This window comes from Oryx dammah, unplaced genomic scaffold, assembly GCF_014754425.2.
Source record: "Oryx dammah isolate SB20612 unplaced genomic scaffold, SCBI_Odam_1.1 HiC_scaffold_20, whole genome shotgun sequence".
NCBI lineage: Eukaryota > Metazoa > Chordata > Mammalia > Artiodactyla > Bovidae > Oryx > Oryx dammah.
The window spans coordinates 41822888-41848293 of NW_024070204.1; the positions used below are offsets into that span (position 1 = coordinate 41822888).

The 25406-nt window shown below is 38.4% G+C and overlaps 1 protein-coding gene across 1 annotated transcript in view; it reads right to left on the bottom strand.

Moving 5' to 3' along the window:
• Positions 1-219: 219 nt before the first annotated feature.
• Positions 220-25406, bottom strand: part of HCN1 (hyperpolarization activated cyclic nucleotide gated potassium channel 1) — a 446451-nt gene continuing 421264 nt past the window's right edge. Inside the window, exons 7-8 of the mRNA XM_040262465.1 lie at positions 6763-6927; positions 220-3261 (exon numbers count right to left, since the gene is read on the bottom strand). Of these exons, the coding sequence (XP_040118399.1) occupies positions 2393-3261; positions 6763-6927 (1034 nt within the window). The 3' untranslated portion in view covers positions 220-2392. The remainder of the gene's footprint in view (positions 3262-6762; positions 6928-25406) is intronic.

Consider the following 25406-nt stretch of genomic DNA (forward strand, 5'->3'; position numbering starts at 1 on the left):
CATATATATGTATATAATTTACCCTGTACCACTTTATTAGTTTAACATATAAACCTTAGGGTTCTTTTTTTTTGTCCATTCTGTTACAAAGTGAATAAAAACTTTATGGTTGCACTGAAAGACCATGCAATTCAATTTTGCTTATGTTTCTCAATAGTGCTCAAAATAAAAAACCAAACATTTTTATATATAAAAATATTTCACTACCAAACCCATTAGTTCTATCAAATGTAAACCTTTAATAATTCAAAGGACCAATAATGATCTTAATAAATTTAAGTTAATTATCAGTATTTTAATAAAATAAAGGAGTTTTGTCCTGATATGTAAATGGTCTTGCAGCTTCCCCATAGGTCCTAGGTAGACTGAACAATCCCTTTCTTACCCCACTCCTGACACTCCATCATAGTTTACCAGCATGTTCATGATTACACATTGTCTAGCACTGTTGATTCCTTTCACACAAGCTAGAATTTGTTAGAAATTAAACATAACAACTCATTTTGGTATTATAAGTATTATATCCATAAAAGGCATAACAGGCGGCATAGATCCGTTTTAGAGTTTTGCTTTTGTTTTCTGTCCTCAAGTCTGTCTGGAGGTCCTGCCCCATTTAGTGCATGATCTTTGTTAAATTCTTCTTAAATGCATTGCCAGTGTCAGAGATATGGAAGACCTCCACTTTAGGTCATTCTCTTAACTCGGGTTATTTACAGAAGTCTGTTATTGGGAATCTTCCGATTGTGTTCCAGTCATCCACCATATTCGAGGGGTATGTTAGGCACAAATGATTTCTAAGGGACTTCTTTGAGAAGAAGCAGATGTTCACAGATCATGAACAGAGTTAAGGAAACATACAACCAACACAAAAACAAAATGATGCTCGCAGACATTGACTTTGACCTCCTGCTTAATGTCACCAGGTCTGTACTTTTTTCAGCACATTTAAAATAACAAACCTGCTTTCTAAGGGCTATGTTAGTCACCACGTTCCTTAAGATTTACTAACCATTTAGTTAACAATACACAAAGAGCAAGTGTATGTTCCCAACAGATGATGCTATAGTGTATTTATTTTTTAAATTAACACCACAGTAAACTACCAACTACAGTGAAAGACACAGAACACACTGGCAACTCCAAATCAAGCTGTAGTTTACAAATTGTCATTTAAATGATAAAGATAATAATAACATTAAATGAAAGTGAAAACCTCACTTCTAGACTTAAGTCAGAGATCCAAGTCAGCCTTACAGGAATTTTAAGATAGGCAATTAATGAATGGTTATACTTTTCTAGAAATGAGAAATACTGTAAGCTTTCCCCTACAATGACTGCTTTGAACCTACTTTTTTTCCCCCTAAGCATGCAGGGCCTATTTTCAGATGCTTGATTATGGCAAGAAAGAAGAAAAGTAATGATTTTTGGTATAATACAAGCAATTTGTAGAACCAAGCATACAATTTTGCATAAAACATTGCAGGTTAAAATAATATTGTAGGTTTCAAGCCATTGCATTACAGTTGAATAATTGTCACAATTAGGTTTTGTAAAATTTAAAACTCTAAGTTTTGAAGTGAAGCAGTAAAACTAAATTCTTAAACAATGACTTTCACCTTCATACAGCACAGAACTATTTTTATTTGGGTTGAAACAGTTATTTACAGCTAACATTGATTGAGTCTTGGTAAAAGTCTGATAACACTTGAAGAGAAATATCCCTTCAGCTTTCTGAAAGATCAATGAACATGTTTGAGGTTAGAGATAGTCATATCTCTATGACTACAGAGATCATAGCCAATGCTAGTCTCCTACCATGGCCAAGCATATGGTGTGTTCTTTAACCTAATTCAAAATTCAAAGCACCAAAATACAATTTAGATTTAGAAAATGGGATCTGCTATTTAATCCTCTGTAATTAATGATTAACAATTTAGATGCAGAGACACAGCTAATGAGAGAAGTTTTGATTGGTGCTATTCAGCTCACTTGAGTTGCCTTTTTAAAATCAGAGGTTTGTTTCCATAGAATCCAAGAACTCTTCGTAAAATAGAGAAATACATATATCAAAGGAATTAAGTAAAAGTAGGTTAAAAATAAATAATCTTACAACAACATTTGAAATCCTTTAATGATTTAAAGAAAGGAAGACATATAACACTGAATGCTAAACAAGTCTTTTGAACTTCTCTTGAGATTTTCAGATATAGATTTAATAGCATATTTATATATATATATATATATATATTACATTTTGCATGTAGGCCAGAGCTGTCTAAAATATCTCTTCATAGTAGGCTAGAGGGATCTATCAGGAGATAGAATAAAATCAGATCTGAGAAGCGCCTCAGTTCGTTAGAGTATTTCTTTCTGCTTTGACAATCAGCAGGGATCATAAATTTGAAGCAAATCGTGGCTTTTCTGCCTCTGGGTCTGTAGTTAAGACAGAGGGCGCCTCCCTCGGATGAGCGGCTGCTGGTGGAGGGGGCGCCGGGGGGACTCCTCGGTGGGGGGGGATGGCTCCCGACGACATCTGTCGGAACAGGGTGACTCGCTGGGGGACGGTGCCCCTGCCCCCTGCCTGCAGGCCCGAGCCGTGGACTGTGGTCACGGGTTGGGGGATGGAGGCCAGGGACTCGCCCACAGTGGGATGCGGTCTGGAGAGCAGGGTGGAGACCTCATGGGGCAGCGAGGGCTGCGAGGCCGAGAGGGGCCTGACTTCTCGGGTCAGGCTGGTGTTGTGAAGCGCCTGCGTGCTCTTGTGAACTTCATTTTTCGGTGTGGAGCTGCCAGGGGTCTGTGGAGGCTGGGGTGGCTGCTGGGGCTGCGGTGGCTGCTGAACCTGCTGCTGCTGAATGAGGGACAACTGGGAAGCCGTGGGGGACGCATAGTGGAAAGTTCGAGTGGCTAGCGGGCTCTGCACAGGAGGGCTGCAGACAGCGGTGGTGTAGGAGCAGGGTGAGAGGATGGCTGATGGCTGGGGGGTCTGGGTGCTGGGGCTGGGGGAGTGCAGGTTGCTATGAGACAGACTGGTGGCTGTGTACACCGGCGGCGACTGTGTCCTCAGGCGAGAGGTCGGGGTAGTAGTCGAAGAGGTGGAATTCAGGGCTGTCATTTGAGGGTAATTGAGGGGAGGGATTGCCTGCACCATCTCCCTGTCGTGTTTCACAATCTGCTTCAGGATCTCGTTCTCCTGATTGTTGAAAACACCCGTGTTCAGATCCTTCTGGAACTTTTGCAGGAGAATTGAATTTTTCTTCCCTGTCAGTGAAAGGAAGATAGGCACTTAGAAAGTCTACAAATGACTGATGACAACTCCAAGCACCAGTGGCTCCTGCAGACAGGAGGATGGCAGTATTGCATTGAAGAAGCTTAAAAGTTGAGCACTTACCTTTAGACACCAAATAGAAACACGCCTCCTGCCTCTCATGCTTCCTGTATCTTTCTGGTAAGTCTTACCTTCCACAGGAGTCAAGTTGAAAAGTCTGTAATATGGCAAAAGCCATCTTACTGAAGAAATGGAGAAATGAAGAAATAGCCTGAGGGCTACCCTGAGAGAAAACAGGGCACTTGGAACAGGATGGGTTTGACAGCAAGATTTCAGTTTCAAGTTCCTTTTTCAAGAAAGGTCAATGGAAAACATACTATGTGACAAGCACTCTGCCTAAGGCTTTTGTTGTTCTCCAGTTGCCAAGTCCTGTCTGACTCTTTGTGACCCCGTGGAGTGTAGCACGCCAGGCTTCCCTGTCTTTAGGCAGATTTATTTTATGTAATCCTCAACTCTTTGAGGTAGGTGTGCTTATAATTCTACTTCACCTAAAAGGAGACTGGAACATAGAGAGGTTAAGACCAATGCCCAACAAAACAGGGTTAATAAGTGACAGAGCTGGGCCAGGAAAGCAGTAGATCTGATCAGATTGTTTACAGACTACGAAGCAGCAGCATCTCTATCATGTGAGTGTTTGCTGGAAATGAAGTCTCCTTGGCCTCACCCACTTGTTGCACCAGGTGCTGCCTTTTACTCTGATGTCTGGGGGACTGTTACATGCATGTCTGAGAAAGAAAGGCCTTTGCTTTAGACCAGTGCCCTACACCGGTGATTATCTGCTCTACCGGTGTATTTATATCATTGCTAGAGTGCTAAGAGTTACTGATTTCCAGCTGCACCCTAACAACTAAATGAGAATAACCAGACAAGGGTCCAGATTTTGGTACTTTATAATCAGATTTTGTCAGGGGATTCTTATGTGCAGCCACACTGAGAACTTTTTCATAATCTTTCCTCTTCTGAGAGGTTGTTGTGAGGATCAAGGGGCACTGATGTATGGCAAGTGCTTAGCTCCCTCTAGAACCTCAATAAGCACTATCTCTTCTTGCTATTGTCTTTGGTTTGCATTAACAAGACATTCTCTGGAAAAATAACAATTAGCATCAATTGTAGGTTGAAGAAAAGGGGGAAAATTAGTGATTTTTAAAATGACATCAATAAAATAATGCCTTCATAAATATGGTAACTGAAAAGTAAATCAATTTGCCAATCACTAAATAAAGTATCACATCTAAACTAACAAGGAATATATTTGAATAGAAATGTGGTGTTATAATTTACTTGGCTGCTGGGAAAGGCAATCATTTAAAATGACTGCCAATATGAACAGTTACTTCTCTTTTTACAGAATTGTCCTAATTTCTCAAAGAACAAAGACTTCTATATTAGTAGAAAATATAAATTCTTACTTAACATATTCCCTTTAACTACAGTATATGCATTTATAAGCAATGACCCCAAAAGTGAGAAGGATAGTTTTTGTGGTCATGTGAATAGTCAACATTTCATAATCTGAGTATCTGGGCCCTTGTGGAAAAATACTATAACTTTTAATGCACTGTTGGAATTTTGTGAAGATTAAAAATGCAAATACTGGGGCTCACTTGCAATTTTATTCCTTGTATTATGGAATGAAAATAATTTCATGCAAATTTTTCTTATAAAAATTAATTGTAGTAAATTATATGAGAGAGATGCTCTATCAGAGTAACATAAAGTCTCTGTTGAAATACCTTGATTTTAATGCTTTTCAAAATATGGCTAGTTGGCTTAGGAAAAAACTCATATGTTCAGAAATTAGTCTCTGGTTCTACCATGAACACTCATGTACCACAAAGAGGGAAGTTATTTTCAAATTAAGTAAAGATGCTTTCAGGAATACTCACGTCTTTCATGGGCACTGTCTCCTGGACACTCGGTCCTGTTACAGCCTCTAAGTCATCAATATGGCTTTTAATACATGTGTTGTATCTAGTGTGCCTGTGTGCTCAGTCATGTCTGACTTCTTCCAACCCCGTGGACTGGAGCCGTCCTGGCTCCTCTATCCATGGGACTTCCCTTACAAGAATACTGGAGTGGGTTGCTATTTCCTTCTCCTGGGGATCTTCTTGACTAGGGGATTGAATCCGCATCTCTTGTGTCTCCTGCATTGGCGGGTGGATTCTGTTACTCATTACTATTGTGCCACCTGGGAACCCTTGTTATGACTATAATGGTACCTTTACTTCTCCTAACCAAATTTCAGATCCTTATGCAGTCTTCTGTCCTACTAATATAGAGGAAAAGAAAGATGTAAAGTGTAGAAGAAAAGCTAACATAACCATAACATCAATCAAAAGTCCTTACCTTTAATAAGAATGCAGTTGAAGTACCTCTTTGTTTACTTTTCAGTAATCCCAACCCCATCTCCTTTGAGTTCATTGATTCCTTCATCCCTCCCTAACTCTCTTCAACAATATTCATTGTGTACCAGGTACTGTGAATGTAACAGTGAATTAGACATGATCTCTTCATTCATAAAGCTTAGCATCTCTAGAGCAATTTCAATAATAAAAGCTGTACTGTGATGGAGGAATATCCCAGGGGTATGGGAGAACATATCCAGGGTGCTCAAACTATTAAGGAGGAGTGGAAGGTCATAGGTTTCTACAGGGAAATGATGTTTAACTTGAAATTTGAAAACTAGTAGAGTTAAGCCGGGAAAGGGAGCAGAGAAGGGTCTGGTGGGGGAGGAGAATTTGGGTGTTGAAAATGAATGCATACCACCTTCTGACATCAGAATGTTCCAGCATATCTTGGGAAGTTAACAGCAAGCCAATCTGATCTAATTTTACAATGGCAATTATTCAAATGTTTAAACTAGGGTAACTAGTAAGGCCTTATATATCAATATTTTGAGAGCAGAAAAGATTTTAAAATAAGTTGATGTTTGAAAATCAAGCATCTATGTGGGCATTTCTATTAAGGCTTTTTCTGCGTGAGTCTGTATTACAAACTTTAAAGTTTCTACTGTGACAAGTAAGATGCACAATTATTTTCAATTCATAATGTAAGAATAAGTATAAGGTTGATCCTTAAAATTTAAAAGAAAACTTGTGATAAAATATAGTTTGTAATGTAGACTCATACTATTGTATTTTTAGTTCTATTTTAATGCCATCTAGAATTTGTAATCATTGTTTTTACCTTTTGGTATCACTGAGGAAATCAGACTGTGTAGCTAGTAAAAACAGAGATGAATAAACAAACCTAGAATACTTAGAAGAGAAAGTTAGTGCCTCAGATCTTTCTAGAAATATGGCTACAGCTAATTGCTGTTTCTATGCTAGTTAACAAGCAATTTGTAAACTAGTATTTGGGACTTATGACTGCAAATATATACTCAACCACTAGATTAAGAGTGAATTGTAAGTAAAGAAGAAAATAAACAGTACCTATCCTATCTAATCGGTCAATGGCAACCGTCTCAAAGGCTCTTCTCATCATTGGATATTCCTCCAGGACCTCATTGAAATTGTCCACAGAAAGTGAGTAAAGACGACAATATGTATCAGCTCGAACACTGGCAGTGCGCCTTCCCTTGGTCAGCAAGCAAATCTCTATAAAAACAAAGAAGAAAGATATGTTAGGTAATTTTCCTTAAAAGGCCATTAAGACCTGCCTCAAAAAAAAAAAAAAAAATGTCTCATGGTTTGAGAAACCAACGATTAGCCACATTTTATATTTTATCAGAAAATCCCTTTGGATAATTAAAAGTACCCAATTGTTAATACTTAATCTTAAAATATTCTCTTTTTTTTGAACAATTGAGAAAAGCTGAAACAAATTTATTTCCCCCACCTCTCATTTAAATTCCCCCCAAATAACAAAAAGTCACAGAAAAAAGAATGATAAATATAAAATGGAGTTGAAAACAGGAAGAGACCATGCTCAGACAAAAGTTTTTATGAATTCTGGAAGGCAGAGAGGAAACGGTATCTTATAGACAGAAACCAAGTGCTCAAAGTGCTGGCTGCTCAGTTGCGTCTGACCCTTTGCGACCTCATGGACTGTAGCCCTCCAGGCTGCTCTGTCCATGGAATTCTCCAGGCGAGAATACTGGAGTAGGTTGCCATTCCCTTCTCCATGGGATCTTCCCAACCCAGGGTCAAACGTGGGTCTCCTACATTGCAGGCAGATTCTTTACCATCTGAGCCACCAGGGAAGTGAGCACCAAATCATTGGCTTAGAAAGTCTTATGATCAAGCACAGTTGGGTCACAGGGTCACATGTATGCATTATAGGAATGCTTTAAGTAGTTCATATATTCCAAATAAGATCAGTATAAAAATTATGTTCTAAATGCATAGAGGAGTTTTTCATTTATGTAATTTCTAAGGAAAATCCTTTTTTGAAATTTTGATTCCCAATATATGGTAAACAAATATTTGCAAATTTGTATTTTTGTATTAGGTAAAATCAGTGACAAAAGTGATGATTTTCTATTTCATTTTCCAAAATTTATTTATTAAAATCCTGTATATTTTACTTCTTTAAAAAATTTAAAGTAATAGAAAAACATTGCTTCAAAATAACGTATTAGAAAAAAAAGGAATGGAAGTATTTCTGAAATACACACTCCCAACAAAGGAAATATAGCAAAATCATTATTGCAAAGGGGGTAAATTCACACTCCTCTGAACTTATTTAAAGAATTTCAGTTCATATTGATAAACATCATAAGTAAATTATGTGGTAGGCATTATGTCCTTGATGTTAGAATTGGAAGCATTAATCAAACAATATCTTCTTTTGTGTTAATTATATGCTGGTAATAAAAAGAAAAAATTCATTTTAGTTAAGAATTCATTTAAACTCAATCTGGTAAGAATAATAATATGCAGGCACTGTGGGAGTACTAAAGATGTGCATCTGAACCAATCTGGCAATTGAAAAGATTTTAGGAAATGCCACCTAAGCCACCAGTTACACTGTTATTGTTCATACTGGTAGATGCTTCAGATTTAATAAACAATATTGTGGTGTGGCCAAGGTGGCAAAAGAGGAACTCACTGAGGTCACCTCCTCCTTCAGGCACACCAAAATTACAACTGCTTACAGAGCAATTATTGATGTGAACGACCGGAAGACTAGCAGGAAAGACCTTCTACAACTATAGATATAAAGAAGGAATTAGAGCAAGATGGGTAGAAGAGGCAGACACGCTGCACAGTTAAGTCCCATAACCCTGGGTAGGTGGCTCACAAACACAATAATCAAAATGGCAGAGACTCCTTTTAAGGAGAGGGGACCCTGAACCTGATGATAGGCTCCCCAGCCTGTGAGTCCTGAGAGATTCCCAGAAAGTCTAGCTTTAAGGCCAGTGGAACTTGCATTCTGGAGACTGGGGGTACTGTGGGAAATAGACTCTATAAGAGTATCTGCAAAACCTCATACCCGCCAATATTCAAAAAGCAGTAATTTGAAGGATCTGGGGTCAAACCAACTAGCTGATCTTTTAGAGTCTCCTGGATTGGCAGGAGGCAAGTGGGACATACCCTGAGTACACAGGTACTGGTGGCATCCATTTTTGAGAGCTCATTATACCCTAAAGTCACTGGTGCTGGCAAGCACCATTTTGGAATCCTCCTTCTATCTTATTAACACTAGAACCCAGCCCCATCCACTAACTGGTCAGCACTAGCCCTGGGACTCTCTGGTCCATGTAGCCGGCCATGCTGGGATCTCTCAAACCTAGACAAAGCAGCAGCCAGCAACCTCTACAGTAGCCAGACTCAAAGTTACAATAGATGATACAGAGGCCTGAGTCAGCAAACTGGAAAAAAGAGTAGTAAAAAATCACTCAGTCCGAACAGAAAAAAAGCTTTTTTTTTTTTTAAGTATAGTTTAAAAGACCTTTGGGACATCATTAAGCTTATTAACATTTGTATTATTAGAATCCTAGAAGGAGAAGAGAGGAAAAGGGGGCAGAGAACACATTTGAAGAAATAATAGCTGAAAAATTCCCTAACTTGGGAAAGGAAACAGACAGTCCAGGTCCAGGAAGCACAGAGAGTCCCAGGGATGATCAACCCAAGGGGGAACACACTAAGACACATTATAATTAAAAAGGCAAAAATTAAAGATAAACAGAGAAGATTAAAAGCAGCAAACTAAAAGCAACTAGTTACATACAAGGGAACTCCCATAAGATCATTAGTTGAGCTTTTCAGTTCAGTTCAGTCGCTCAGTTGTGTCCGACTCTTTGCGACCCCATGAATCGCAGCACGCCAGGCCTCCCTGTCCATCACCAACACCCGGAGTTCACTCAGACTCACATCCATCGAGTCAGTGATGCCATCCAGCCATCTCATCCTCTGTCGGCCCCTTCTCCTCCTGCCCCCAATCCCTCCGAGCATCAGAGTCTTTCCAATGAGTCAACTCTTCACATGAGGTGGCCAAAGTATGGGAGTTTCAGCTTTAGCATCATTCCTTCCAAAGAAATCCCAGGGCTGATCTCCTCCAGAATAGACTGGTTGGATCTCCTTGCAGTCCAAGGGATTCTCAAGAGTCTTCTCCAACACCACAGTTCAAACGCATCAATTCTTCAGTGCTCAGCCTTCTTCACAGTCCAACTCTCACATCCATAAATGACCACAGGAAAAACCATAGCCTTGACTAGACAGACCTTCATTGGCAAAGTAATGTCTCTGCTTTTGAATATACTCTCTAGGTTGGTCATAACTTTTCTTCCAAGGAGTAAGTGTCTTTCAATTTCATGGCTGCAATCATCATCTGCAGTGATTTTGGAGCCAAAAAAATTAAGTCTGACCCTGTTTCCACTGTTTCCCCATCTATTTCCCATGAAATGATGGGACCGGATGCCATGATCTTCGTTTTCTGAATGTTGAGCTTTAAGCCAACTTTTTCACTCTCCACTTTCACTTTCATCAAGAGGCTTTTTAGTTCCTCTTCACTTTCTGCCATAAGGGTGGTGTCATCTGCATATCTGAGGTTATTGATATTTCTCCTGGCAATCTTGATTCCAGTTTGTGTTTCTTCCAGTCCAGTGTTTCTCATGATGTACTCTGCATATAAGTTAAATAAGCAGGGTGACAATATACAGCCTTGACATACTCCTTTTCCTATTTGGAACCAGTCTGTTGATCCATGTCCAGTTCTAACTGTTGCTTCCTGACCTGCATACAGATTTCTCAAGAGGCAGGTCAGGTGGTCTGGTATTCCCATCTCTTGAAGAATTTTCCACAGTTGATTGTGATCCACACAGTCAAAGGCTTTGGCATAGTCAATAAAGCAGAAATAGATGTTTTCTGGAACTCTCTTGCTTTTTCGATGATCTAACAGATGTTGGCAATTTGATCTCTAGTTCCTCTTACTTCTTAATTAAATTTTATTGAAAATAAATGCAATTATGTAATTCTTTATCTTTTGTAAATTTTGAATCAAAACTGATTTTTCAGTTTGGTCTATTTCTTGCCAACTAATGAAGTAGAGTGCTTTCTTGGTGATTATATGCAGCAGTGATGGTCACCTGCTGATTCAGCTATATGCATGCATGCTCAGTCGTATTGATGTTCAACTCTTTGTGAACCCATGGATTGTAGCTCACCAGGCTTCTCTGTTCATGAGATTTTCCAGGCAAGAATACAGGAGTGGGTTGTCATTTTCTCTGACAGGGGATCTTCCTGACCCATGGTTTGAGCTTGAATCTCCTGCACTGCAAGTGCGTTCTTTACCATGGAGCCACCAGGGAAGCCCCGATTCAGCTATATACATGCATTCAAATTCTTAGCTTATTTTAGAGTTTGTTTGTTTGTTTTTTTGGATGTAGTATAAAGAGTATTGGCCTGGAGATTAGGAGTCCTCTGTTACTCTCTCAAACTGACTGATCTTGGTTGTGAATATTTGAACAAATACTTCTCTGGACCTTCATCTATTCATCTGTAAAATGTAAAATTCAGTTTCATCTCTATAGTGAAATCAACATTTAATCTATAATTTCAGACTTCAGTCATCTTTTCTATCTAAAGTTCCACTGGTTTTTGTATCTTTAGTTCCCCATGGCATCTGTTAGGTGTTTAATGTTTGCTGAACTGAATCACTGAACCAACAGGCAACATGTTCTACAACATGGATTTCAATCACCCATGGAAAACTAAGGGCTAAAGACAGATTTATACTAGCAAAGTCCTTTCAGAAGTTAGCTGATGAACTGTGTTCATTCCCAGCACAAAACTCCTTTGCCATTCTCTCTCAGCATCTCAATAATTTCTTAGTGAGAAACAGAACAAATTAGAGTATATTCATGAGGTATATTCTAGAAATAGTCACTGGTTAGTGTGAGAGAAAAAAAACAATTTAAATAGTTCTCTTTTTGTTTAATTTTTCCAAACACTTTGTTTCATGAACTGAAATAAACAATACCACACATTTAGCAATGAGAAAAATTAAACTTGATTCTAAAAGTCTTAGATTTCATGAATTGAATTTCCAGATTCCATATGAATGGAGGAGGTGGGTTTTTTTTTTTTGTAAGTTAATTTTCTCTTGATTTTAAGTTATTTTGGGTATCCACTTATTAAGTGAAGAGAATCCTGTGTAGATCCTTTGCCACTGAGCTACCAGGTAAACAACGTGATATATCTTTGGGGCTTTTGTGCAATGTGTGTATAATGGAGAGAGTATCTAGAAGGTTTCATAATGTTTTCTTCAATGTAGATATGTTCCTACTCACCAAGTAGAAAATTAACTTGCTTTTGTGCTCAGATTGCTGCACAAGGAAAACAAAATGGAATTGAAAAATGAAATAAAATTGAACTCCAAAAGAATAAGCAGAGTGTGGCTTATAGATGTAACCTTTTAAAACAGATTCTTCCATCATATTTTCTAGATCTTGTTGCTTAATTCAATCTTTCTGCTTATTTTCCTTGTTTGTTTACTCTCTGTGTACTCAACTAGGATTTTCCTAGAGGTATAATCACTACTTTTAAAATTTCAGTGCAAATTTACTTGGAAATACATCCTTTCATCAGGATACCAATTTCTAAATGATAAGTGCACAAGTAATGGAAACTTGGAATATTAGTTTTAATTCTGCATGATTTTCCTGCTTTTCTTTATAAAATAAGTTATTTTCTTTACAGGTTATTTCACTTATCTAAGAGAAAAACTGGGGCTTCCCTGGTGGCTGAGTTGGTAATGAATCTGTCTGCAACGCAGGAGACCTGGGTTCAATCCCTGGGTTGGGAAGATCCCTTGGAGGAGGGTAACCCACTCCAGTATTCCTGCCTGGAGAATCCCCAGGGACAGAGAAGTCTGGCGGGCTACAGTCCATGGGGTCGCAAAGAGTCAGACACAACAGCAACTAAGCACAGCAAGAGGGAAACTGAGAGTAATGCATCCCATTACAGGAGTATTAGAAATTTGTTTCCAATTTCAGTATCGGAAGAAGTGTGTCCAGGGAGATTAAATTTGGCCTCCCACACTACACACACACATACACACATGCACACAGGTCTGCTAAGTCATTTCAGTCCTGTCCAACTCTTTGCGACCCTATGAACTGTAGCCCATCAGACTTCTCTGTCCATGGAGTTCTCTAGGCAAGAAGACTGAAGTGGGCTGCCATGCCCTCCTCCAGGGGATCTTCCTGACCCAGCGATTGAACTCATGTCTCTTAAGTCTGCTGTATTGCCAGGTGAGTTCTTTACCACTAGCGCCACCTTGGAAGCCCATATGTGTGTGCGTGCGTGTGTGTGTGTGTGTGTGTTATTCACTCAGTCATATCTGACTCTTTGCAAACCCATGGACTATAGCCCGCCAAGCTCCTCTGTCTATGGGATTCTCCAGGCAAGAATACTGGAGTGGGTTGCCATTCCCTTCTCCAGGGGATTGTCTCAACCCGGAGATTGAAACTGGGTTGCCTGAATTGCAGGCAGATTCTTTACCATTTGAGTCATATACCACATATATACATATGTATACTTTTAATGAGCTTCCTTGGTGGCTTAGACAGTAAAGAATCCACCTGCAATGCAGGAGACCTGGATTCAATCCCTGGGTTGGGAAGATCCCTTGGAGGAGGGCAAGGCGACCCACTCCAGTATTCTTGCCTGGAGAATCCTCATGGACAGAGGAATCTGGTGGATATAGTCCATAGGGTCACAAAGAGTCGGACATGACTAAGTGACTAAGCACAGCACAGCACACCTACTTTCAATAATCTTTAGGGTATATATCAACCACCCAGTGCTATTTTTTCAGACATTAGTTAACCCTGATTATAAACATTTCAGTCCACCTGACATTATATCACCTATATAAACAGTCGTTTTATAAGTAAGTCAAATGGCCTCAAATATTTTTCAATTCAGCACTATTTCTCTGATCTCTAAAACAGAACTTGACATCACTGTAAACAGAGTTAATCAGGAACTCATGACGGAAATTTCTAAGTAAATGAAAATTTTTAACCTGAGTTTCTAGAATTTATGGGAAAATTTGTACTTGGTTGGAGATCAACCCTGGGATTTCTTTGGAGGAAATGATGGTGAAGCTGAAACTCCAGTACTTTGGCCACCTCATGCGAAGAGTTGACTCATTGGAAAAGACTCTGATGCTGGGAGGGACTGGGGGCAGGAGGAGAAGGGGACGACGGAGGATGAGATGGCTGGATGGCATCATTGACTCAGTGGACGTGAGTTTGAGTGAACTCCGGGAGTTGGTGATGGACAGGGAGGCCTGGCGTGCTGCAATTCATGGGGTCGCAGAGTCGGATACGACTGAGCAACTGAATTGAACTGAACTGATTATATTAACCTTATATTAACCTAAGCAGAGTTGCTTCCTTCTTTTGCACCCAATATGAGGAAATAAAAGTAATTCTGTTGTGTCTTAAAATACTAAGTTCCTAGAAATTACTTGGGTTTCTAATCCAGTTTCTCATAATAATGCGTGAGAGGAAATATCACTTCTTTGTTTTCTATTTATATTTATAATTTTTCCATATTCATCCTAGTGAATTAGTAAATTGGCATAGGATATCGTAACATCTGGCTTAAATCAATTTGTATATCAAGCATGGTGATAGAAGCACTTTAAGTGTCAAATGGATCTGAGTATAAGGAGCTAAATAAATTTAGAGTAGGACAAAACATGGGGGGTTCAATTCCTGGGGTAGGAAGATCCCCTAGAGAAAATGCAATATTTTTGCCTGGGAAATTCTGGGACAGAGGAGCCTGGAGGGTTACAGTCTATGGGGTCACAAAGAACCAGACAAGACTGAGCATGCATGCATAAAATATAAAATCGATGTAAATTTTGTGGTATTTAATGTATTTTGAAAATTTTTACTTTTTATAATTTTCTGAAAGAGATTAGATATAATGTATTTTGATATACAGATTGTATTATATGTAGATAGATTTTGCAGCATGATAAATATCCTAAGAAACCAAACACCCAATTTTGCTTTTTTTCTAAAGATCTGATTATTTCAATCCCAGAGACACAGTTATACTTGCACAGTTATTAGTGTCCTTTACTGCTGCTTATTCTGTTAGTCATTTAAAGTTATTGCTTTGTAATATGAGCTCTCCCCATATGTTTGGTTAATTTATTTCTTTTAAAAACTAGGATTAGGGTGATCACCTGGGGCTGTGAGTATTGACTCTAGTAGTGACACCTCAGACAAGTTATGCATTGGCAAAATTGTTATGAGGTTTACCTAAAACAATGCCTCTAAGGTGCCTGGTACAAGCTTAGTACAGTATTGACCCTCTCACAACATGAGTTCCCTTCCTTTTTCCTTTATGTTGCTTTTCCTATCTCTGAATTTTTTCCTGTGATTTTGTCTCTAAGTGCTAGAATGAGGAAAAAGTGATGTTTCATATATTCAATAACCCTCTAAATTGGTGAAAGATAATGAAAATCTCCCACACCCACCAAACTGTTTATGAAGCAATTTGTTCATAATCTAACCATCCCATTTCTTTAGACTTGTCTCAAATAAGATGGCTTCATACTGATGGATATCTTTTTCTTAATTACCCAGGGAGAATTCACCTTTGTGCCTCCACACAGTTTTGAACTTGTTGCAACATAACCTCTACAGCACATTATTGCCCTTATTTGTTTATGTGATATTTCTCGATGCTTAACTAAGAGGTATTTAAAGAAAAGTACACCAATCTAATTTGCAATGTCAAGCCCTTACCATACAATAAAACACAATAGTCTAAGTGATGCAATATAACCTGGTTCACGAAATGAGGAATGAAAGAGTCAATTGATAAGGAGCAGAAAGACTTAGACCAGGTTGGAAGCATTCTTCATAAAACAAAGTACTCACATTTGAACACAACAGCCCAAAGAGCTAGACCTTTTTGAGGAGCACTGATGCTATTCACCAGATGCTACATTGCTCTCCTCTTTTATCTGGTACCTAATGATCTCAAATACTTTAGAACATTATTGTTTTATTCTGTTGGATACGTGGAAGTTTCTATTAAGGTTTATAGTTTTCACTCCTTAACCCCTCTCCCTTTCCGCTTCCTTAAGATCAGTTCAGTTCAGTTGCTCAGTCATGTCCGACTCTTTGCGACCCCATGAACCGCAAAACGCCAGGCCTCCCTGACCTTCACCAACTCCCAGAGTATACTCCAACTTCTGTCCAAGGAGTCAGTGATGCCATCCAACCATGTCATCCTCTGTCGTCCCCTTCTCCTCCCACCATCAATCTTTCCCAGCATCAGGGTCTTTTCAAAACAGTAAGTTCTTCGCATCAGGTGGTCAAAGTATTGGAGTTTCAGCTTCAGCATCAGTCCCTCCAATGAATATTCAGGACTGATTTCCTTTAGGATGGACTGGTTGGATTTGCTTGCTGTCCAAGGGACTCTCAAGTCCTCCAGCACCACAGTTCAAAAGCATCATTCGTTGGCGCTCAGATTTCTTTACAGTCCAACTCTCACATCCATATTTAACTATTGGAAAAACCACAGCCTTGACTAGATGGACCTTTGTTGGCAAGGTAATGTCTCTGCTTTTCAGTATGCTCTAGGTTGGTCATAACTTTTCTCCCAAGGAGTAAGTGTCATTTAATTTCATGGCTGCAATCACCATCTGCAGTGATTTTGGAGCATGGAAAAATAAAGTCTCTCACTGTTTTCACTGTTTCCTCATCTATTTGACATGAAATGATGGGATCAGATGCCATGATCTTAGTTTTCTGAATGATGAGTTTTAAGCCAACTTTTTCACTCTCCTCTTTCACTTTCATCAAGAGGCTCTTTAGTTCTTCACTTTCTGTCATAAGGGTGGTGTCATCTGCATATCTGAGGTTATTGATATTTCTCCCAGCAATCTTGATTCCAGGTTGTGCTTCATCCAGCCCAGCATTTCTCATGATGTACTCTGCACATAAGTTAAATAAGCAGGGTGACAATATATAGCCTCGATGCACTCCTTTCACAGTTTGGAACCAGTCTGTTGTTCCATGACTAGTTCTAACTGTTGCTTCCTGACCTACATACAGATTTCTCAAGAGGCAGGTCAGGTGGTCTGGTATTCCCATCTCTTTATGAATTTTCCAGTTTGTTGTGATCCATGCAGTGAAAAGCTTTGGCATAGTCAATAAAGCAGAAATAGATGTTTTTCTGGAACTCTCTTGCTTTTTTGATGATCCTACAGATGTTGGCAATTTGACCTCTGGTTCCTCTGCCTTTTCTAAAACCAGCTTGAACTTCTGGAAGTTCATGGTTCACATACTGTTGAAGCCTGGCTAGGACAATTTTGAGCATTACTTTACTAGCCTGTGAGATGAGTGCAATTGTGTGGTAGTTTGAGCATTCTTTTGCATTGCCTTTCTTTGGGATTGGAATGAAAACTGACCTTTTCCAGTCCTGTGGCCATTTCCAGTTTTCCAAATCTACTGGCATACTGAGTGCAGTACTTTAATAGCATCATCTTTTAGGATTTGAAATAGCTCAGCTGGAATTCTATCACCTCCACTAGCTTTGTTTGTAGTGATGCTTCCTAAGGTCCACCTGACTTCGCATTCTAGGATGTCTGACTCTAGGTGAGTGATCACACCATCATGATTATCTGGGTCATGAAGATCTTTTTTGTACAGTTCTTCTGTGTATTCTTGCCATCTCTTCTTAATATCTTCTGCTTCTGTTAGGTCCATACCATTTCTGTTCTTTATTGAGCCCATCTGTGCATGAAATATTCCCTTGGCATCTCTAATTTTCTTGAAGGGATCTCTAGTCTTTCCCATTCTATTGTTTTCCTCTATTTCTTTGCACTGAGGAAGGCTTTCTTATCTCTTCTTGCTATTCTTTGGAACTCTGCATTCAAATGGGTGTATGTTTCCTTTTCTCTTTTACTTTTCGCTTCTCTTCTTTCACAGCTATTTGTAAGGCCTCCTCAGGCAACCATTTTGCTATTTTGCATTTCTTTTTCTTGGGGATGGTCTTGATCCCTGTCTCCTGTATAATGTCATGAACCTCATCCATAGTTCATCAGACATTCTGTCTGTCAGATCTAATCCATTGAATCTATTTGTCACTTCCACTGTATAATCATAAGGAATATGATTTAGGTCATACCTGAATGGTCTAGTGGTTTTCCCTACTTTTTTCAATTTAAGTCTGAAAATGGCAATAAGGAGTTCATGATCTGAGCCACAGCCAGCTCCTGGTCTTCTTTTTGCTGACTCTATAGAGCTTCTCCATATTTGGCACAAAGAATACAATCAATCTGATTTTGGTATTGCCCATCTGGTGATGTCCATGTGTAGAGTTTTCTCTTGTGTTGTTTGAAAAGGGTGTTTGCTATGACCAATGCAGTCTCTTGGCAATACTCTATTAGCCTTTGCCCTGCTTCATTCTGTATTCCAAGGCCAAATTTGCCTGTTACTCCAGGCATTTCTTGGCTTACTACTTTTGCATTCCAGTCCCCTATAATGAAACGGACATCTTTTTAGGGTGTTAGTTCTAGAAGGTCTTGTAGGTCTTCATAGAACCATTCAACTTCAGCTTTTTCAGCATTACTAGCCGGGGCATAGACTTGGATTACCTAACGATATCTGTCTTTTCATTGTGACTTCTTCAATCGCCTAATGTCTGCATAATTTCATGATACTATTTATAAACTGATATATACTATACATTTATACCACTTGTCACTGGCAAGTTAAGACACTTTATGAAGTATTGCAATGATTTTCAGAATATCTTCTGGGTAGATAAGAAACCATCACTAGTATTCCCATGGTAGCTCACATGATATCCAGAAGATTAAAAAGGATGTGTTTTGTGATTGGAACAAAAGTCACATAAAAATATCAAAGCTAAGAAGAGTAAGGCCACAGTTTTCCTGCTTCTATCCTTCTTTAAAAATCTACCAGACCACTCCAAATCTTTCCTTTTGATTTTAAATCTACTAGCACTCAACTCTTTAAAAGTTAATCAAACACTTTGAATTATAAATGCCTTTAAAAAGCAGCCAGCTTTTTAAAAATTCATCAAATGATTTCCGCTCTTAGATATCTCAATTGTATTTTTTGAAGTAATATCTTGACAGCTCTGTTTTCCTATGTGGTTTAACACAAAATGGAAAAAAAAAAGTACAGCAGAAATAACAGTCTAAATAGAAAATATATTCACTAGATAATTATGAGGTGTTTACTAAAGCAAAAAATTGCTTATCCTCCAAATTTTCCCCTGGTTTTCTGTCTTCCTCTCCTTTTCACACAACACACATATACATGTGGATGATAAAAAAGAGATTTAAATACACATTTTCCTGGCTTATTGAATGTAAAAATCAAAGATCACTGATTCAGAATGAATTCTTTAGTGGCAATGTTTACAACTGATTCAGACTGGATTCTTTAGTGCAACATTTCCCACATTTTAAAATGCATAAAAATCACTTTATGCATGCTAGTGTCTTGCTAAAAAGCATATTAGGATATAATATGTCTAGAGTGGGGCTAGAGAGCACATTTCTAAAATGTCTTAGGTAATGGCAGTGATGGACCTTTTTGGAAAATTAATTCTTCTAGCAGTCAGATTTGCATATAAAATAGGGTTTTTTGTTTTAAGATAAGTTGGGAAAAGGTGGCAAAAAGGAAAGGAATTTCAGGGATAGAATAAATTCAGGTCAATGAACGGTTTTCTTGTACTAGCACATTGGTGGAAACTGTGGGAACTATAAAAGAAATGAAAGACACTAATCCTGACTCAAAGCTTTTATAATTAACTAGAAATTCAAGTACAGTATGTAACAAGAGCTTGAGAATAATCCCAAAGTTAAATCATCTGCTGGTTTATAAAAATCTAAAAAGTTCAGTTTGTACAGTTTTGGTGGCATTGAAGGTCTTAGGTAGGCTCCAAAAGAAGTACAGGAATTACAGTGCTTAGGCCATGAGGATGGAGAGGACAGGGAAAAGGGAGTGGGGGGGGGCAATAAAGGACACTAGAATGAAATAATCATGAGAACAGGTTCAGAGAAGAATTTATAAGGAGATTTTCCTGGAATTGAAAAAAATAGCTGTTTCACAGGATTATAGGATTTTGATTGTCATAGAGAATATTCCTCTTTAGATAACAAGTTTGGTCTTGATCGACAGTGGGATTGCAATGCTTTTAAGGAAGAAATTTGTTTATAAAATATTGTCTTGGAAAAGGAGATTATATAGAATAGTATGGGGAGAACTAACTCTCTAGATATCATGCCAAATTTTCGAAAGGCATTCAACCCCTTTTTCTCTTGAAGGCAAATGTATTCTTTCAAATTTTCTGGTTTATGACACAAGGATATTGATTTAGGGTTGTCTTATAAAATGAACTAAGAAGGAAATCCTTACCAGTTAAAATAAAGAGTTGAAAAGAAGTTTTGACAATAATCAGGGGTATGAGATGATGGGAATTTGCATGAAATAAAGCTATAGCACCAAGAAATGATCTCTTCTGAGAAGCCCTGTGAAATGAAGCTTCAAAAGAACTTGAAAGGTGATGAGGCACCCACAATTTTGAATGTAGATGTAAAGAAAAACCACAGAAGGGTAACTGTCCTCTAAGTGAATGTAAGATGAAGGCTGTTTTGGAAAAAAAAAAATCAAGCAAAACTGGCATCCAGAGAAACCTTTCTGACATTAAACCTACTAGTAACTCATTTCTCTCAAATTGGTTAGAAGCAGTATTTGTCAGGTATGACCTAAATCAATTCCCTTACAATTATACTGTGGAAGTGACAAACAGATTCAAAGGATTAGATCTGAAAGAATGCCTGAATAACTATGGACAGAGGTTTGTAACACTGTACAGGAGGTGGTGATCAAAACCATCCCTCCAAAAAAGAAATGCAAAAAGGCAAAATGGTTTTTTGAGGAGGCCTTACAAATAGCTGAGAAAAGAAGAGAAGCAAAAGGCAAAGGAGAAAAGAGAGGACATATATCTAAAAGCAGAGTTCCAAAGAACAGCACAGAGAGATAAGAAAGCCTTCCTCAGTGATCAATGCAAAGAAATAGAGGAAAACAGTAGAATAAGAAAGACTAGACATCTGTTCAAGAAAATTAAAGATACCAAGGGAACACTGCATGCAAAGATAGGAATGATTATGGAATTACAGAAATGATATGGACCTAACAGAAGATATTAAGAGGAGGTGGCAAGTTCTTCTGTCTTAATGACCCAGATAACCATGATAGTGTGATCACTCACCTAGAGCCAGACATCCTGCAGGGTGAAGTCAGGTGGGACTTAGGAAGTGTTACTATGAGCAAAGTTAGTGGAGGTGATAGTGTTCCAGCTGAGCTATTTCAAATCCTAAAAGATGATGCTATTAAAGTACTGCACTCAATATGCCAGTAAATTTGGAAAACTGGGCTGTGGTCACAGGACTGGTGAAGGTCAGTTTTCATTCCAATCCCATAAGGGCAATGCCAAAGAATATTCAAACTACCATACAACTGCATTCATTTCACACGCTATCAAGGTAATGCTCAAAACCCTCCCAGCTAGGCTTCAACAGTACGTAAACCAAGAACTTTCAGATGTACAAGCTGGATTTAGAAATGGCAGAGGAACCAGATATCAAATTGCCAACATCCACTGGATCATAGAAAAGGCAAAAGAATTTCAGAAAAACATTTACTTTTGCTTCATTGACTACACTAAAGCCTTTGACTGTGTGGATAACAACAAACTGTGGAAAATTCCTAAAAAGATGCAAGTAGAGAGTACCTTACCTGCCTCTTGAGAAACCTGTTTACAAGTCAAGAAGCAATAGTTATAACTTGACATGGAACAACGGACTGGTTCAAAATTGGGAAAGGAGCACATCAAGGCTTTATATTGTCACCCTGCTTATTTAGCTTGTATGCAGTGTACATCATGTAAAATGCTGGGCTGGATGAAGCTCAAGCTAGAATCAAGACGGCTGAGAGAAATGTCAATAAACTCAGATATGCAGATGGCATCACCTTAATGGCTGAAAGTGAAGAGGAATTAAAGAGCCTCTTGATGCAGGTGAAAGAGGCAGAGTAAACACATTGGTTTAAAGCTCAACATTCAAACAACCTAAGATCATGGCATCCAGTCCCATCATTTCATAGCAAATACGTGGGGGGGAAATGGAAACAGTGAGAGACTTTATTTTCTTCTGCTCAAAAATTACTATGGACTGCAGCCATGAAATTAAAAGATGCTTGCTCCTTTGAAGAAACGCTATGACAGACCTGGACAGAGTGTTAAAAAAGCAGAGACATCACTTTGCCAAAAAAAGTCCATATAGTCAAAGCTGTGGTTTTTCCAGTAGTCAGGTATAGATGTGACAGCTGGACCATAGAAAAGGCTGAGTGCAGAAGAACTGATGTTTTCAAACTGTGGTGCTGTAGAGGACTCTTGAGAGTCCCTTGGACTGCAAGGAGATCAACACAGTCAATGCTAAAGGAAATCAACCCTGAACATTCATTGGAAGGACTGACACTAAAGCTGAAGCACCAATACTTAGGCCATATGATGCGAAGAGTCGACTCATTGGAAAAGACCCTGAAGCTGGGAAAGATTGAAGGCAGGAGGAAAAGGGGGCGACAGAGGATGAGAGAGTTGGATGGCATCATTGACTCACTGGACATGAGTTTGAGCAAACTCCAGTAGATTGTGAAGGACAGGGAAGCCTTTTGTGTTGCAGTCCATGGGGTCACAAAGAGTTGGAGATGACTGAGCAACTGAAAAACAGCAAAGTATTTATTTGTGTGTGCCAACTAGTAAACTTTTATCCTCTGACTGAAAATCTGTAATAACTGATTCCAAGATTGACGCCTATCTGAAAGATGGTAATCTGTAATCTGGTTAGAAGCCCACAGGATGGCCTGGCTGGAAAACTCTTCCTGATGGGAATGCCTTATATTGGACTGTGACTAATAGACCTGATTGTGTCTTCTTATGAGGAGACTGACAGTAACGAATGAACAGCTAGAAAAGTCAGAGAGTGCATAAATTACTGGACTGGTGTATCCCTACAGTGATGCTTTGACCACTGGAATCACTGTTTCTTGAGGGGTGTTCCCACTTGCCTTCAAGTTGGCTTCTGACTGTCTGGAGGTAGTTTGCTGTTCTTCCTTTCTTCATGCGCTCACTTACAATAGACTCTGTCACCTCAGGTGACCTGAGCTTGACTCTGTGCCATTCAGCTCAAAAGCGCCTGACTCATACACACTTCCATCTGTGACCTCTTTCTAGATGTGCACAGCCATCCATTTTGCTAAAAGCATCTCCCTTCCCTTTCTTTCCCTCTCTTGAGAGGCTACAGTGAGTTCTGCAAGTCAAGTACATGAGTACCATAGAGAGGTCTTGAAGTGAGTTGAAAACTTATATCCTATTTGTGTGGAGTTTTCATTTGCTACTTCTGCATAATCCAAAGTATCAGTACACAAGTCAGCTGGAAACTTCTTTGTGTGCAAGATAATAGCAAAAACTTATTAGGCAAAAATGCAATCCTACTAATATCTCCTCACCAAAAAGAAACAAAATATAAACAAAAACAAAAACTTAGGTACATTTAAAATTAATCCTAACAAAACTAAATATCTGTTTATCTTTTACCAACCTAAGAAACATTACTCTATGTGACAATAAATGAACAAATTTAAGGTAATAATTATAATCATAAAAATGACACTGAGTTTTGAATTTACAAGTTTGCATGTAGGCTCAAGTATGTATTATAGATGATAAAATATAACATACATCTAACCTAAATCTAATTAGTTGGTCTAGTTAGCAGCATGTATTACTTGATAGAGCTAAGATGCATTAAAGTGATAGTAGCAGAAAGTAAAATATAATTTATTGAATGATTTTACCTGTACTGTCTTAGTCAGAATTAAATTTGAAAGAAAAGCTAGTTTAAAAATGAGAGGTTATATCTGGAGTCCTACAGGCAAATCCAACCATAATATTTTTTTTTTTTTGCTACTGAGTTAGGAATAGTTTTAACATTCTTAAAGGTTTGTAAAACAATATATGACAGAGACCACATGTGGCCCACAAACCTTAAATATTTACTATTTGGCTCTTCACAGGGAAAGTAACCCTTTAGTTTGTCAACCCCTAATTTAAATATATTTTTTCTATACCTTTAAACAGCTAACTTTTCTTATATCTTTGCATGTGTGCATGCTTAATTGTTCACTCATGTCTAACTCTTTGTGACCCTGTGGACTGTAGCCTGCCAGGCTCCTCTGTCCACAGGATTCTCCAGGCAAGAATACTGGAGCGGGTTGCCGTTTCCTCCTCCAGGGGATCTTCCCGAGCCAGGGATCGAACTTTATCAAATAGCAAAATCTGGAAGGAGTAGAAATCAGTGGGCTGAAGCTGTACGAACCACATTCTCTTGTTATTTTAAGCAAAGTGAACTGAAGAATTGGGTCAGATGCTCCAACAGTTTATCTGAACTACATTTTTAAAACTTCCTCCCTGACCTACTTGGTCAGTATGATAAATGGACATCAGGACACTCTCCCACCAGAGATGGTCTGGCTCATCATGGAGAAGAGCTTTATATATTTTCAAATCATATCCAATAAAAGCTTCACTTAACCAGATAGTCAGTCAACCAGTATTTTCTTCTCAGGTTTGTGGAAAAATTTGGAGCAGGGGAAAGTGCAAGTGAACAGGTTAGTCATGTCTGACACTTTGCGACCCCACAGACTGTAACGTGCCAGGTTCCTCTGTCCATTGGATTCCCCAAGGCAAGAACACTAGAGTGGTTAGCCATTCCCTTCTCCAGGAAATCTTCTTGACCCAGGGATCTAAACTGGGTCTCCTGGACTGCAGGCAGATTCTTTATCATCTGAGCCACAGGGGAAGCCCCTTGGAGCAGGGGGAACACATCTAAAAAGACAAAATTATAAAAAGGGCTAATATTTTATTATTTTGATTGTTTTCATTATGGAATATTTAAGTTGATAAAAGAAAGACATAATATTAAGTACTGTAGGATGGCATAATATTAAGTACTGTAGGATAGCATAATATAGTCAAATAAACTTATATAGTAGTATAAATAATAACCATAAATGAATCCCAACATGTTCATTTTCCAGCTTAAACAATTACTGACTCAGTTAAACTTGTTTCACCAATACTCACATATTTCCCATCTCCTTTATTATTCTGAAGTAAATTGCAAATATATTAATTCAGCTTTAAATTTCTGTATGCATTATTAACATATAAACTTTCAATAAAAATCACCATAAAAGTTAAGTTATTTCTTAATATTATTAAGCATTGAATTAGTATGGGGGCAATTTCTGTATTATGTCACAACTCTTCCTCCTTTCTGAGAAGCCTAAATAGAAATGTCCCCTAGAACCTATACATATAAAATAATTAAAAATAAGTTTTGTAGGACTAAAGACATACAATCCATTATAGTATTGAACCAGCACAAGAAAAGCTTATTAATGTGTTTTTAAAAATTATAATAACCTATTTTGAAAGAATATCAATTGAAAACAAATAAGGATTTTGTTGTTGTTAGATACCAGTAAAACATAACTAAGATA